Raw genomic sequence first — 16,409 nt, forward strand, 5'->3', positions numbered from 1 at the left:
CCAAGTGATGTGACATCATGTTATGTGGCATCATGTGATGTCCAAGTGATGTGACATCGCATTCAAGTTATGCGACGTGATGACCTAGTGATGTGATGCACGTGAACGTGCGATTTTTTTTAAACCACATCACATCAACACATCATGTGATATGACCCTGTGACGTGATCATCAGTTGATTAGATCACCCGTGACGTTGTCGGATTTTTGGCAAAATCGAAAATCTCGGATTTTCACTAGGCGCCCATAAACGGCAGCAAGTGGCTGTCGCCGCCCAGCGGAAGTTAAAAGTGCACAAAATGCCGCATGTTGCCTAATTTCGTTGCATACTTTCAGGCGCCGGATGTTTCAGTACTACAATATGTACTGGTACAGTACAAAACTCAATGTTTTTGGATTTTTTTGCTTTTTTTTGCATTTTTATTAGGGAAATCAATAAAATACATAAATATTTGTGTAAATTAACATTAATTGTTGATATAAATGCATATTAATTATCGATTTACAATATATTTAGAAAGTTATAGTAAATATTATTGGTGATTGTAGTAGTGGCTTCTGAAATGATAGAGAAAAGCAAAAGGAAAAATGTATTTATTTAGAAATTTGCTTGTTTGTAATCAATAAAATTACTTATATTAGTATGTAAATAAGTATGTATTACTATTCAAATAAAAAATAATTTTATTAAAAGTATAAATAATAAAAATAAAACTAAATGTAAGATATGAGATTAAGCTTGTGAAGAAAATACAAGCAAAGAAATATATACAAGTGTGTAAAAGTGTATAGAAGCTGATAGGAATTGCCGGAGAGCATAATAATTATAAGCCAGGCTATGCTTTGTCATTAACAGTATCTATGCATGTTTGTATTTTTGTAGATGCAAATATATATGTATATTAATGTAAAATATAAATGAAATGAACGTTGCTAACGAATTAAATGGCAAGCCGCTGCGCGTTTCAAGCCGTTGACTTTTCTCAGTAGCCTTATCAGTACATACAACGCGCTCATTTTAGTTCTTGATATATATATATATATATGTGTGTATATAAATATGATAAATAAATAAGAAGCAACAGCAACAAAACAAGCATGCCTGCTCCGAGGAACTCCCATTATATATTATTCTTAGTTATGACCTCTTAATTTTATTTTTGCTATAAAATCGGCTGTAAAATCTATACTCTGGGGTTTTGAGATATAGGGACGACCTCCTCCTTCAACTAGCAGTTCGAGAACCAGCAAATGGAAGGTTAAGGTCAATTTTAAGTTTTATCTCTGCTTTATACCGACGGAGATGATTTCGTTTTGTTTTCATAGCAGTGATGCTTTTAATCGTACCCGGATTTATATATGGCAGAGGACGATATGCACCGAGTTCTCCGTAACAAATTGTTATAGTTGGTGATAGATGAGATTAGAACTTACAGAGAACGTCAGATTGGAGAAATAAGAGATAAAAGCTTATTCTCTAAATTCACTATGAACCTACTATCTGAGACTATTCGATGAAGGTGAAATAAGTCAGATTCGCATACACTGTTAAGTGTCATCAAATCTCAAGGTCCCGTTTAACTGTTACAACTTCGAAGTCACACCGATTTCATTTACAAAAGAAGTACTAGTGACAATCGTAAAAGTCTGAGAGACAGTCAAATTACAGGTCATCAACCTTAAAGCCTCTTAGTATGGTGTTGGACAACCTCCATTGAAGTGACTCTAGAAATATTGTAGGAAAAGTCACAAAAAAGAAATAAACCTTCCTCTCAAAGACATTGCTCTCAAAATATATGGGATCACCCTAGTAAAGCTGTCACCACACGCGCAATGTGCTTCTTATATTATAATACGAGTATTTATGCGTTATTGTTGTTTTAATTCTTATAAATTGCTTTTATTATTATTAAGCATAGTTTTCAGCATCGCTTTCGTCATCTGAGAGCGCGCTGAGCGCCAAGCTATATTGATATCAAGCGTCAATTGCGATAGTGCAAGTGTGCCCACTACCCGCCGTCGCTGCCTGCGTTACTTGCCGACGAATTGCGGTGGCAGTAGCGGCTTCCTAAGTAACTTGCGGCATTGTTGGGTTGTGTTCGTTGAATGTGACAAGAGTCGAGTCGCGGCGGGTGTTGAGTGCCTACATATTATATATAGTATATATACAAGCCGATTTTTGTGATCGTTGCAATGGAACTGCGTCGCTTTGTTTTGCTTGGCATTTTGCTGTTGTTTGTGAGCGCTGTGGCGGCTAGAACGCGCGGACGACCAAGTGAGTAGAAAAATGTGTTTGGAAAGGTGTTTGGTAGATGTACATATATATACATACTATATGTATGTATGTATGTGTATGTGAGTGCAACTCGGCGAAAAATGGGCGTGATCAGAGTTTATAACAACAAAAATACAATAAAATATGGAATAATTTACGACAAGAGTCGCTTTTTTCCGGTTGATATGTGTATTAAGCGCTACATAAAGGGTGTTCTTTTCGATTTCATAGTTTCTAGTTGTTAAAGACCGCACATGTGTTGGACATTTATGTGACGACTACTTTGGCAAATGACCATGAAAAGATTTTTAGGAGAACAATATTTGAAAATGCTGGAAATTTACTTCCAAAGTTCGTCTTCCCCGTGACACATTTACAGATCACTCGGCACATATTAGGTTTGAGCAATTTTTTCTACTTTTACGAGCACGTAAATAATCACAACTACCACATTTGGTGACCGAACAGTCCTGAAGATACCCTTTAGACTCTCTTTCAGCCAGAAATGGTTAATCTCTGATGGATTTGCATGTCGAAACTTTTAAAACTGAAGATGGAGGCACTATAACTGTCAATAATGAGTTCTACCGATAAACGATTTCCGACTTTTTGGTTTCTGAAATCAAGATTCGACGTCTAAGTCCAACTGGGTAGCAAAACTAGTCTTGCAGTGAGCAAACCATCAATTTTTGTGGAGCGAACTAAATCAAAAAGTGGTTTTATCGGTTGGTCTCGAACTCTGAGTTTCAGGTGTATGCTGTAGAGCTCAAAGTTAAAGGCTTATACTAAGGGAGCTCAAAGTTCAAGGTTTATACTGAGGAAGCTCAAAGTTCAAGGTTTGTACTGAGGTAGCTCAAAGTTCAAGGTTTATACTGAGGAGACTCAAAGTTCAAGGTTTATACTAAGGGAATTTGCAGTTCAAAATCTATGCTAAAAGGTTCATGCTGAGGGAACCTGAAGTTCAGGATCAATGCTGAGAAACCAACTATAGACTGGCTATAAGGAAAAGTGAAAAGAGTCACACTGAGTGTACAATCTTCATCAAAAATTCACAGATTTGTTTGAAATACGAACTATAGTCCACCAAAAAGCACCCTTTATATACAGCCAACTGTTTTTTCATATATAAAAATATATATTTCTAATTCACCAGCAAATTGTCGCTAATATTTTGTTTGTGCGTTAAAAATTGTGTCGAGAGCGTTCGTTTACCTGCCTTCCGCTCGGCTTAGCGCTTGCTGCCGGTCCAATATTTTCAAAATTCCTTTTCTTATTTGCTGTCAACCAAAATTGTCGTTGATTGTGTTATCAATAATGGCTCATTATCTTGTTATACTAAACGCGTCGTCCACAAGCCCATAACCTATACACTTTTCGGGTTTTGCTCTATTTTTTGGGTTTCCAAATAAGCATAATTAAATTAATCATTATTTTTTGTACAGAAAAGATAACAATTTTGGTGATGACGCAATATTTGTTATGTTCTAGCGAAATCAAGTTCAGTCACTGTACCGAATTATAATTCCTTTGCTTTTTATCGCCACAGACATTTGCCTGCAGCCGCCGCCAAGGTCGGAAGGTGTTTGCACCATCGAAATCGAAGGTTTCTACTTTGACTCGCGCACCAACGACTGTCAAATGTATGTGCTGGGCGGCTGTCACACCATACCGGGGCAGAGCTTCGGCTCGCGACAGGATTGCATAGACACATGTGTGCATATGACAAGACGTCTACAGGATTTGCGCTACAATGAGTGAGCCAAGCGGCGCGCGAGATGTGCGAGATGCGCCAAAGGAAAGCGACTAATGACGTCTTATAAGTGTATTACATACGATATGCGAATTTATATAATGAAAAAAATATGGATTTATATAATAAATACTTTAATGAGTGGAAAACATTAAATGAAATTAATGTGTAAGGAAAAAGCTTTGTCGATACTGAATTATAAATGAGAGGAATTTTGTTATCGAAATCTCAAATTTATAGCAATTTGGAAATCAGTCACTTCAGTTACTTGAGACGTGGTAAAGAATCGATTTGTGGTGTCTATTTTAACATTTTCAGAGATTCATGAAACCTCTCCTTGTCCAAACTTGCTTTGTAGGTTATGCTAGTTTTATGAAGTATTTATACCAAGTCCAGCTGAGATAATAATACCTAACTATGGATAGGTTTTCGCTCAATAACAGCGCCATCTATCAAACATGAAGTACCTACTGGTACTTAGTAATACCAGATGGAGGCACAGTTGAGCTGAAAGTATTCCTCATACAGGATGTCAACTCGTTTTGCGAACTTCAACTATAAGTAGTAAAATAGAAGTGCGAAAAAGGACTTTTAAAGGACGTGTAAGCCAGCCAGTGTAACTAACCTAATTTTTTCCTATATTTGATTTTTGAATTCTTGTATAGTGGAGTGTTTGGATGTTTCCAAATAACAAAATATGGAAGAGAGCGTTCAGAGTCTGGAATTCCTTTATATACTTGTAGCTCCTGTATCAACATCGCTTTACACGATTTGGTAAGGATGGAATTTTGAAAAAAAGGAGAAAATGGCGTTCAAGTTTCAAAGGTCCCCAACAATATCTAAAATTATTATAAAAAAATTGACTATTGAATAAAAAAATATAAAATTTTCAAATACTCTTGTATGACTCTTCTCAAGTGTACTTGTGCCTTTCACGAAACCGAATATTATTGAAGAAAAGAGAGACAGAGATGTTAAAATTTTTTCAAAAAAAGTGTAATTCAAATAAATTTCTATTATGAAAACATTATGACAATGCAAAGTATATATGTATAGTATGTATATAGGTATAAGGCTATATTTTTACATACTGTTAATTTATTTCAATTCCATCTATAAGAATATTAATACATTTCAGAGATACAAACATATGCACATGTATATGTATACAATATTGAATATTCAAATGTACTTGATCCATATTAAAAACCGAGTATGCATCCAGGTACATACATATATACATACATACAAGTTTGTGCAAGAGCGTCCATAGTCCAATGCGATTAAACTTTGCATTGTCATAATGTTTTTGTATTTTTGTTAATAAATTAATAAACCAAAAAGGAAGAAATTTCGAAATCAAAGGTACATATGTTAAGAGAAAACTGAGAATTCCTATTGTTTAATTGAGACTAGCGAAGGCTCTTAATCGCCAATAGAAAGTTAGCTAACAGAGGAAAAGACACTGAAACGCTCGCCTTTTTTTCGCTACCCAAACTCTGCCACTAATTTCTAAGGAAAAACACAATGAGTTGAGAGGATTTAGAGCTTTATTTCACAAATATGGATGGAAGAGAAAGCTCCCACCGACATACACACCCAAACAGTTTAAAATCATTGGTAACAGACTCATGGGGAATAAGGAAACTTGAACTGTTGTTAAGCTATGTAGAAAATATTTGAAAATAGTGGATGATCGTTCACAAGAAGAAACTTATAGAACCCCTCATTTACATATGTTGCATAAGTCCTTTAATTGTATGGTGGTGAATCGAACAAACAACTAGTATAATATTAAGAAACTGGCATAATGAATTAAGGATTACTTATCAAATGGTTATATTGCTTTTATACCATAAGCTATTCATATATCCTTTCTAAAGGGTATATTAAGTTTATCACGATGTTTGTAAAGCCCAAAAGAAAACGTCGGACACCCTATAAAATATATATATAGTATATAGATGATCAGCGTAACAAGCTGAGTCGACTTAGCCCTTTCCGTTTGTCTGTTTGACCGTCTGTCTGCATATAGTATGAATATGTACATGTCCTCAGTTTTTGAGATATTGATCTGAAGTTTGGCATCCGTCTTTTTCTCACCAAGAAGCTGCTGATTTGTCGGAACGGTCGATATCGTACCATTATAGCATATAACTGCTATACGAACTGAACGATCGCAATCAAGTGCCGGTATGGACGAGTTATCTTCAAGAAATTTTTCATGGATTATTGCCTTAAGCGATAATCCAATCTTCGAAGTAATTGTTCAGGTCAAACAAGAGCTGCGAGCAGAAAATCATATAAGTTCTTAGCCGAGCTTCTGTGCTACATTTAAATGACCATAAAATTATTAAAAGTTTTTATAAGAATTTTTGTTCTATCAGAAAATTTTAAACGCTCTGCTGAATGAAAAATATTTCATGGAAAGATCATTGTCCGTAATTTTAATTATTTTCTCGATTTAGAGTAGGACCAATGCTACAAACTGGGGAACCTAGGAGTTCAAATCTACGATATTAGGGTCAATGATCGAACGAATTGGTGCAGAGCGCTCCAAACACTCGACTCTACTACGAAATACGCAAACTATTGCGTATGGTTGCCTAACATATAAATAAATATATTATTAGTTCAAATACTTAGAACCTTATCGATCTGTAATGAAAGAAGATCAAAAATAACACGTTTTATGTGTTCTAATTAGAGTCTACGCAATATGAAAGGCAGACTTGTTTGCCTTTATCAATAACTTATTGACATTTTATATTTATATTTAATCACGAAAAGTTATTGCATTGTTCGTTACGGTTGCCTGGCTTCGGCTTCCGTAAGCAACGCTCCAACGTTCAACGGCTTTACACGTGAATGTGTACGTGCGGCGCGCGTTAAAGTATGGATTTCACGTGATTCGCTTGCGAAACTCTTTGAGTTTCCACAGTGCGTTCTGCGTATGTGTGGGTGTACGAAGCGAGCTTGCTGCTGATAAGCTTGGTTACAATGTATGGGGTTAGCGGCAAGCTTACAACGCCTCTTGCTAGTAATCAGGAGCATAACAATAATATGAAATCGTAGTAATTAGTTTATAAACACATCTGACAGCATCTGCAGCTGATGTAAATATGTATGAATGGATGTACATCGCGGGTAAACATGAACTGTAGTACGCCGCCGATAGCGTCACAATCAATGCAACACAATCAGTTCCACCCATTGATAACTGTAATACAAAGCGCACGTCAGCAAGTGGACTAACTGCGTCGCGAATTGTCTGAGAAATTATTTGCAAACAAAAAATTATTAAAAAAATATAAAAAAAGTTAGAAAAATAATTAAAAAAAAAGTTTAAAATAAAGAAATAGAAAAAAAATTTCAAAATAAATAAAAAAATGGAAAAAAATTAAAAAAGAAAAAAAGTTAAGTTAAAAATATTAGAAAAAAACGAAAAATAATTTAAAGAAAAAATTATAATTAATAAAATTGCCAAAGTCGACTCGAGTGAGGTCACACGCACATCCTTCGCAATTATTAGCAAGTAAACAGAGAAAACGTTGGCTGGTTGCGAAACCGCTGAGCGAGTAGTAAGCAGTGAATGCCGGCAAGAACCAGTTCCAGCATGCCAAACAAAGCTTACGTATTGCGTCTCCTCTTAGCTGGCAATTTGCGTGCTACATACATACATACATACATTCATAATTATGTACAGTTAATTATTTTGTTAGCCGATAATTAGCATGAAATGTGCTTATCACTGCTCATTGCTCACAGGTTTTTTTTCAAAATTTTTTTGGATTTTTTTTATTTCCTTCTGTTGCGCCACTTCGCTCGCTGTGCTTTGTTCTAGAGTTATCAGCGCTTGGCGAGAGAATTCGTATGCATCACACCAGCATCGATTCAGCCATCAATACAGGAGTAGCTGGAAAATAAGAGGCGTTCTCGCTCTGCAAATGTGTGTGTAGTAAAATTCTGCTAAGGCACCCAGTAGGAAATTAAACTTAAAATTGCTATCATAGAACGAAAAAAAAAATGTTTAAAGCGGAGACAACAACCTGATATGCCAAGAATACGAATAAACTAAAACCGGAGTTGCTAATTTGTGGAAATTCGCAAAGGGTTTCGCGAAAAATGTTTCCAAGAACAACACAATTTGGAAGATGACGTTCGGAATATGAAACTCCTCTTTATAGCTCCTGTCTTAATATAGTTTTGTACAATATTTTAGCTTTACGCTATAGCGATCCGATCTGAACAATTTCTTCGGAGATTGTACTCTTGTCTTAGACAATAACCCATTTATAATTTCATGACGATATCTCATCAAATGAAAAAGCTTTCAATACAAGGAATTGATTTAGATCTTTCAGTTCGTAGGACAGTTAAATCCTATAGTGGTGCGAAATCGGCAGCTCCGATATAAATGATGATAAATTAACAGCTTCTTGGAAAGAAAAATATGTGGGCAAAATTTGAAAACGATACATCAAAAACTGAGAAAGTAGTTCGCGTTTATCAAAAGGGAGGTCTCTCGTCCGAGGGTGTTGATTAGTTTTCATTGGGGGTGTTTTTTACGTGGCCGATTCCAAAGCCACCGCACAACCCTGAGTAGGGATGGTTGGCCTTCTCACTTTGGCTCGTCTTTAAACGGATGTACTTTGGCTACCCAGAGGATACTTGGTCTAAGACCATAAGTTGTGAGCTGTTTGAGCCATATGTATAAGAATCGTTGCTGACCACTCCCGAGTGGGTGGCGATTAGAGAACTTTCCTCACTTGCGTAAACTTCTATACATGGCTCCATGCTCCAGTAAAGAAGTTCGCGTATATCTAAACAGACAGACGGACATGGCTAAATCGGCTCAGGGCGTCAGGCTGACCATTTAGATATATATTTTTTGGGGTCTCCGATGTCTTCTTCTGGGTGTTACAAGTATATGGGAAAATTTAACATACCTTGTTCGGGTACAAAAATTTGACTATTGATCCATAAAATAAAAACTGAAGTTTTTAAAAATTTTAGATAATTTAATAGATTATATTAGATTTTTCATTACTTCAACGAGTCGGAATCGGTTCTCAGAGACCTGAGAGTTACGACTAAAAAACACTTATTTTTTCCTATAGGGTCTCTATTTATAACTCTTCAAGTCTATTTTAACACATTCACTAATAATCTTAGTAAAATCTGTGGTTCCATTCCATTCGTAATAAAACTCGTGAAACACTCAACCAGCTGTAGTGAGACAAACGTAACTGTTCTAGACGACAAAGAGCTAGAAAATTAGCGCAAAATCTTTGGTTTTCTAATTTAATTGGCAAATTTCGTGGCGACATATTGCCACACACACATAAATACATACATAAGTATTATATTAATTTTTAGTAATAAATATTTCAACTGCACGCCAAACCAATCGTCTAGGTCGTGCTGCAGCGAACGCCGAGAACTTACCGAACGCCCGCTATCAATTGAAAGCCACAACGGTCGGTCATTTACATGCGATACTTTATGGAATAATTGCAGAGGTTTCGAAGTGCAAGCGGCTGATAAAAAGCGCATACACAGAACGAGCGGAAAGTTAGCTGAATTTAAGAAAAATAAAGAGACACACGCACACAAACACATAGACTTTCACACTTTCTTGTGCTGAGAATATACTTATATAAAATATATGAAATTAATATACGCAAAAACAAAAACAATAAACGAGTGGCAACAAAAAATTCTTTCATCGTGACTGAATTTCGCGAAATCCAATCAACTGTGCCCCCTCCGCCCAACCTCCTTGCCTGCCAGAACAAAATCAGTAAATCAGGCTAATCTGCGGGTCGCCACGTTTAGTGGTCTGTTAGCTCATCGAAATTTTGGTGTTCGAGACGAGTGGTATAAAATCGCTGCGCTTGGCCGTTAGGCTTTCACAAAAGCAATAAAAGAACTCCGCGCAGCAGTAGCCACAAGCGAGCCAAAGGAAACGTAGTTAGAGTCAATATAAGTAAAAAAAAATTAATTGAAATTTCAAAAGTGTTTTGAGTGGTGTTAAGTGAAATTGCAGTAACTTTCTAAATTAATGGAAATCCCATTTGCGCGGCCATACAAATTGATTTTGGCACAAATAAAATATCTGAAATTGCCAGCAACGCGCGCCCAACATAGCGAGTGATGAAACTTTAGAAAATTCAGAAGTCGAAAATCAAATAGCGAACAGCAAATAAAACACTACAACAAGTCGAATTCGCGCTGAATTACAACAAATCTGTTACAAGTGTGGAGAGCACGTGGAAATCGTGAAAACTTTCAAAAAACGCGGAGATCGTTCCTACCTAACCCAAAACAGCAGTATTTTAGCTTTTACACGATAAAATAAAAAATAGAATTATAAAAATAAAATATAATAAAATAAAATAAAATAAAATAAAATAAAATAAATAAAATAAAATAAAAAAATAAAATAAAATAAAATAAAATAAAATAAAATAAATAAATAAATAAAATAAAATAAAATAAAATAAATAAAATAAAATAAAATAAAATAAAATAAAATAAAATAAAATAAAATAAAATAAATAAAATAAAATAAAACAAAATAAAATTAAATTAAGTCGAAACACAAATTTCAATAAAAAAGTCAACAGTTTCCGCTGCCGCAAAGGAAAAATTCCCATATCAAACATGAAGGCGCATATTGTCTTGGGTTTACTCTGCTTGCTCTGCCTGACCGTGGGCAGTTATGGACGTGCACGTAAGGCGATAAAATTGTTATTTTTATTATATATTTTAAGTTTTATTAATTTTAATACGGAGCAAGAAATAATAAGCCATACAAGGTTAAAATTTAATCAGACTAACAGTTTGCATGAGAAAACGCCAGCGACTGCGATTGTGGCCTGCAATCAGTGTTTGCGCTACGTTAAGTACTAAGGGCGATATAAAAAATAATAAAAAGTGGTATCCAAATGTATCCGTTTCCGGTGCATTATACTTTTCCGGTGCCTTAAAGTATTTCGGTGAATAAAAAGTTTTTTTTTTTGTAATCGGAAAGAGAGACAACCACATCAACATTTCGTTGCTTTAAATCTTAACACTTTCCTTGAAGGCTTAAACCATGCCACAACTCTTAGAAAACTCAAAACCTGGTGATATAGACTAGTGCCACTCATGTTCTTCATTAGAACAGATTCTGTTCCAAGAGATATCGAACTAAAATCTATCGAATAGAAGTTTTTTGTGTGGCGAATAACTTTTCCGGGTTCCTCGCTATATCCAGTTCCTGCCATAACATTAACAGATCGAGCTGGTGTGAGAAAAGTGAAATCCCAAGCTCTCAAACGATTTTCTTTCCTAGCAACCCAAGACATCTTGAAATCTATTACAAATAAAATAGGTTACCCAGTGTTTATATTGAATCCCAAAGAAGCATTTTAGCAAAATTTAAACGGTTGATGGTTTTTGTGTTCACAAATTCTAACAGGTTGATAATAAAGTTGATGTTGATAGCAAAGTTGAGACAACAATACGAATAACTACTTAAGGAATATAGGCACTGAGAAAAAAAAAGAAGTTACATCGGCCTTAGATGACCTGTTCTGCTTAGGAGCACACTTTGATTTTTGAAATTTGAATCCCTCTTTGTTCTTATACTAGAATAAGCGACATATATTAAGTAATATTTTATAATGAAAATACATTACGAAGAGCTAAAAGTCTGTTACAAAGCAAGGACCACTAACTACTATTACTACTTTCATATTGGAAAACTTTAAGAAATCTTAAATAATTGCCAAGATTTGGTTCAAATTTACTCAACTCTCAACTTTACCAAGTATATACTGATACGATAATGATATGTTAGGATTCCTACAAAAAGAAAAAAGCTACTCTTAAAAGCTCACTGGACCTCTTGTGATTCTCTTTAGTCTGTAGTAAAACACACGAAGAGAGCGGGGAACCGACTTGTTCCCAGCTTACCGATAGCACGGTTGGGGTGCTTTTTCTTGTTGCTCGTCAGGTTTTCAGTTACCTGCGCTATCGCCTGGCTCCCATACTAGTCTTCAAAATTCTCCTCACTACCTTCCTCAAACGTAGTCGTTCTTGATAAAGATCATATGCTACGATCTTAAAAATTCTTCGAAGAAATTCTTACTATTATACACAGAAATTTTTGAACCTCTAAAAGAGTGTGTCTAACTTTAGATAATAGACACAAGAATTTTACGGTTTTTTGCTGAGCACATTCATTGTAAGTTACGCTAGATGAGCGAATTCATTAGAAGTGGATCTTAAAGGGTCTTAAACTTCAAATACTCCACTAAAACATTTCCACGAACAAAAAAAAAAACATATTTATTTTATTTCACTCTTCTCTCTTACAGGTGACATCTGTCTGGTACAGCCCTCTATAAATGGTCTGTGCATCTCAAACACTTTGGGCATTGTCTACGACTTGGATACGCAACATTGCAAGTATATGGGCTGCAGCACCGATAAGAAACTATTTGCATCACTGGAGGATTGCGAAAAAATTTGCAACAATTCCAGACATCGGCGCCTACGTAGCAAATACAACAATAAGACGAACAATGTTAATAGGGAAGAATAAGTGTATGAGAGCAGTGAAGCAGCAAAACAAAAACAAATAACAATGTATTTCGTGATTCTCGATTTTGCTAAATTGTAATTAGTTTATTTATAATAACGATTAATATATATGTATATGTATGTAGAATAGTTGCTAGATTGTAAGCATAATTTAATTTTGAAAAATAAATTTTTGTAAAAAAATGTGAATTTACATTGGATAATGCATTTATTTTAATAATCTCTCTCTCTTTCTCTCTACCGACCGAGTCAATGCGTCTTATGCGTATGCGTGAAATGTTCTACGGATCATTCTGAACAGCTTTACCCAATAGCCTATGTGTCTTAAACTGATTTCAAGTTAGAAAGGGCGAAGTGTAAAAATCTGAATAATAGGTTGAAATTATGTGATATAGTTGTCCGATCCAACCGATTACGACAAATGATGAATAGATTATTAAAGTGGAGCAATGTAGTAAATTTCATTTGGATATCTCAAAATCGTTAGGATCCCTAAAAAACTACGCTTTAAGAATAGCTGACTCGAAACTAGTGTTAGACTCATGGGCTTAGGCTTAGGCAAACCTGTTTAGAATGATGCCTATGGGGCCTATGCTCTACTGTGCAATAGTATGGTGGGCAGGGGTACGGAAATCCATCTACCAGAAGCCAATGGAAAGGGTTCAGGAGCTCACTGCGCTGTGCATAACGGCAGTTTTAAGTACAACTCCAACGGCGGTTCCTCCTATACACCTATTCTTTTAAAACTGCGCAGAAAAATCAGCAGGACGACTACTGGCTACAGAAGAGTTTACATATAAAACCTTTGGACATAGCTCGGTGGGTAATGAAGGTTGGGCAAACACTGACTACCTGATCCCCCATTTCAACTGAGAAAGAAGGTTCAAAATAAATATAGAAAGAGATGGCTGCCGTAAAGGTATATTAAACATCTATACGCATGGCTCAAAAATAGACGATGGAGTTGCTGCGGGAACATTTAAGTTACCGGACCACTGCAGTATATTTCAAGCTGAGATCTTTGCTATTGCGAAAGCCGCGGAGCTGGCCTCTAATGCACCAGCAGGCAATTCTAGAGTCAATATCTACTTAAACAGCCAAGCGACAATCAAGGAAGTAACCTCGTATCGCATTTCGGCCAGAACTGTCTTGGGAAGCAGGGCAGCAGTGGAAAGCATTGCCAGAAGCAAGCAACTCCACTTTTGCTAGGTGCCATGCCACAAAGGCATCGAGGGCAATAAAATAGTGGACGAAATTGCCAAGAATGGTGTAAGGCTAAGCTAACATCCTAAATCGTGATCAACTTTGCAAAACCCATGCATTGTCCACAACCGCAAATTGTCAGCCATACAATTTTATCAATCTTTTGGCTTTGAATTTTTCAGCAACATTTCCTTGAGAATCGGCTGTATAAAATTCTTGTCCAGGTAGCTGAGAAAAGTCCGCAGTATCGTAAGTTTCCTTATCCTCATTGCAGCATTCGCGTTTTTTAACAAAATCTTTCGTCAGCTTCTTAGCTCAAACATAGCTATAAATCTTAATTTTATACTTTAAACAAAAATAATCATAAAAACTTTCTTTATAATCTCAATTTTGATTTTTAGTTTATTTTTGAGCATTTTAATAAATTATTTCTTTACGCTTTCTTATAAAGAGTAAAAAGGGCCTAAAGTAGGAGTATTAAAAATCACATTTCCAAATTTCACCAGCAAAAATCAGCGCGCCAAATCGCCGCTTAAACATCACGACAAGTAAGTTCACATTCCTTTTTCGAATCGAAGCGATTATCATTGCCGCCACACCCACCATAGATGAACTCCTCACATCTGCGCGCGACCGGGTTGTAGGCAAAGCTAGACACATAGCCGAAGCAGCGGCCGCTTTGAGGCGGTTGCAAGCAAAGTTTTACTACGAAAAATATACAAAAATCAAATTAAAATGAATAAATCGAAAAATAAGAGAATCTCAGCAAAAACAACAAAAAAGTTGTTATGCAAATGAGCGGAGGTGAAGAAACGAAAGAGTGCGCGTGAGCAAAATGTGGAAATACACTGGTAAATAACTTTGTAAATAACTATGTATATATATATATATATTAATGTATATATATATATATGTATATAAGTCATGTGTGTACCTCTGCGATTGATGGCATCAACGCTGAGCGGTGTGCAAATCAAAAACAAACAACAAATAATGCCGATTACGCGCACAAACTGCATTTTTAAAAACACTACACGACTTGAACAAAATAAAGAGTACAAATATTTAATGATTATTATTTTTACTTGAATGCCGAGATACAGCGCGATCGAAGTGCTTAACTGGGCACACCTGCTGGCAGCTGTCTAACGCTACTGACTCAGCACTGTCGTCGCGTAGCACCTGAGTGCCTTGGCGCTGCAGGCGCGGAGAACTTGTGACGACTGACGCGATTCTAAGTTGTTGTTGTGCGGCTCATCAGCATAACAGGTGTACGAGCACTCGCAGTTAGTGGCCGTTTGTGGGGGTGTAGGGGGCGATTGAAGCGTTCGAGACGGCCTTCGCGCAAGCGCAGACGACGGAGCGATCGATGACGTGCGACGGTGTGACGCTTGAATGAGCAGAGGAAGTGAGGCGCAGATAAAAATCAAAGCCGAAACAATAATATTAATAAGTATACGTATGTACGATTACTCAGAATTAGTCAAATATATGTATGTATGAGCGAACATTCGGAAGTGTTGTCGTTGTTTTTGGCAAAATTGAAATATTTCAACGTATTTTGCAGTTATTTTTGTTGTAGTTTTATATTAATACAGCGAGTAGCGGTTGAGCTTGTGATGGGAAAGGTTATGCAGAGCTTGAAGTCCACAAAATATTGAAAAAAAATTGAAGATGAAGCTTTTATCACCAGCTTTCGTTTCGCTTAGCTGAGTTTCAGCGCGATCATAAACAACATAATTGCAAAAAATTTTAATCAAGTGTAGAAAAATATGGACATACATAAGTATGCACATACATATATATATATATAGACGAGTATATGTTTGAAATCAAAATCAGAAAGCTTTGTAGCGCTTGTCGCCGTAATCAGTGTTAGTTATCATCATCCTTGTAGCGATCCGAACACGTGAAGTGTCTTTGCCTGTTTTGATTTGATTTTTTTTGACATTGTTAGTTTGAGCTTTGACTTCACTACTTTCCTCTTTTGATTTGTAGTAGGGCTAAGGTTTGGATTTGCTTTAGCAAAACACATTTAATTGCTGCGTCATTTAAAAATTAGTATGAGTAGTTTAAGAAATACTTTATAAATACATATTCGAAAACGTATTTATGAGGTGATGAGAAACCCAAGCAGATCTACTCAGAACTAGATACCTCCACTGAGAATCGGGGAGACCTAATAAGAATCACAGAGAACCAGAAAGAACCATTGAGAACCCGACATAGCCGCTGAAAATCAGTAAGAATGATTGAGAACTACAAAAGCTGTTTAATTATCTGTCAAACCTTTATTTTTTTAGTTTGGAAAGAACCACTGAGAACCGTAGAGAACTAATAAGAACCACTGGCAACTAGTAAGAGCTAAAAAAGAACCAGGGAAAACCTGTGAGAGCCTGAGAAAATATCTGAGAATCGAACCAAAGACAGCCCCTGAGGCCTGTGATGGTCATTTGATATCAGAAAGCTGCTTAATTGTCTGTCAAATATGATTTTTTTAGTTTGGAAAAAGCCACTGAGAACAGGGGAAACTCAACACTGACAACCAGAGAAAGCCACTAGAGAACAACTGAGAAGCAAGGGGAACCA

At 36.1% G+C, this 16,409-nt stretch overlaps 4 protein-coding genes and 1 long non-coding RNA gene across 5 annotated transcripts in view; 3 read left to right on the plus strand and 2 right to left on the minus strand.

Moving 5' to 3' along the window:
• Window positions 1-479: 479 nt before the first annotated feature.
• LOC120769791 (homeotic protein ocelliless) overlaps window positions 480-16,409 on the minus strand; it is a 150,577-nt gene continuing 134,647 nt past the window's right edge. Inside the window, exon 9 of the transcript XR_005704887.1 lies at window positions 480-558. The gene's annotated coding sequence lies outside the window, so the exon portion shown is untranslated. The remainder of the gene's footprint in view (window positions 559-16,409) is intronic.
• Window positions 2,003-4,147, plus strand: LOC120769796 (tauPI-stichotoxin-Hcr2c). The gene is made up of 2 exons (XM_040096984.1): window positions 2,003-2,275; window positions 3,822-4,147. Exons 1-2 carry the CDS (start codon window positions 2,194-2,196, stop codon window positions 4,031-4,033), a joined length of 294 nt encoding a protein of 97 aa, XP_039952918.1. The 5' UTR covers window positions 2,003-2,193; the 3' UTR covers window positions 4,034-4,147.
• Window positions 9,258-10,390, plus strand: LOC120769800. Its single transcript, XR_005704888.1, has 2 exons — window positions 9,258-9,385; window positions 9,444-10,390. It is a non-coding gene; the product is annotated as an uncharacterized LOC120769800 (long non-coding RNA).
• Window positions 10,583-12,748, plus strand: LOC120769795. Its single transcript, XM_040096983.1, has 2 exons — window positions 10,583-10,761; window positions 12,392-12,748. The coding sequence occupies exons 1-2, from the start codon at window positions 10,692-10,694 to the stop codon at window positions 12,616-12,618; spliced, it is 297 nt and encodes a 98-aa protein (XP_039952917.1). The 5' UTR covers window positions 10,583-10,691; the 3' UTR covers window positions 12,619-12,748.
• Window positions 14,237-15,083, minus strand: LOC120769797 (protease inhibitor). Its single transcript, XM_040096985.1, has 2 exons — window positions 14,755-15,083; window positions 14,237-14,525 (listed from the first exon to the last, which is right to left on the minus strand). Exons 1-2 carry the CDS (start codon window positions 14,837-14,839, stop codon window positions 14,353-14,355), a joined length of 258 nt encoding a protein of 85 aa, XP_039952919.1. The 5' UTR covers window positions 14,840-15,083; the 3' UTR covers window positions 14,237-14,352.

The sequence above is a fragment of the Bactrocera tryoni genome, chromosome 2, assembly GCF_016617805.1.
Source record: "Bactrocera tryoni isolate S06 chromosome 2, CSIRO_BtryS06_freeze2, whole genome shotgun sequence".
NCBI classification, from domain to species: Eukaryota; Metazoa; Arthropoda; class Insecta; order Diptera; family Tephritidae; genus Bactrocera; species Bactrocera tryoni.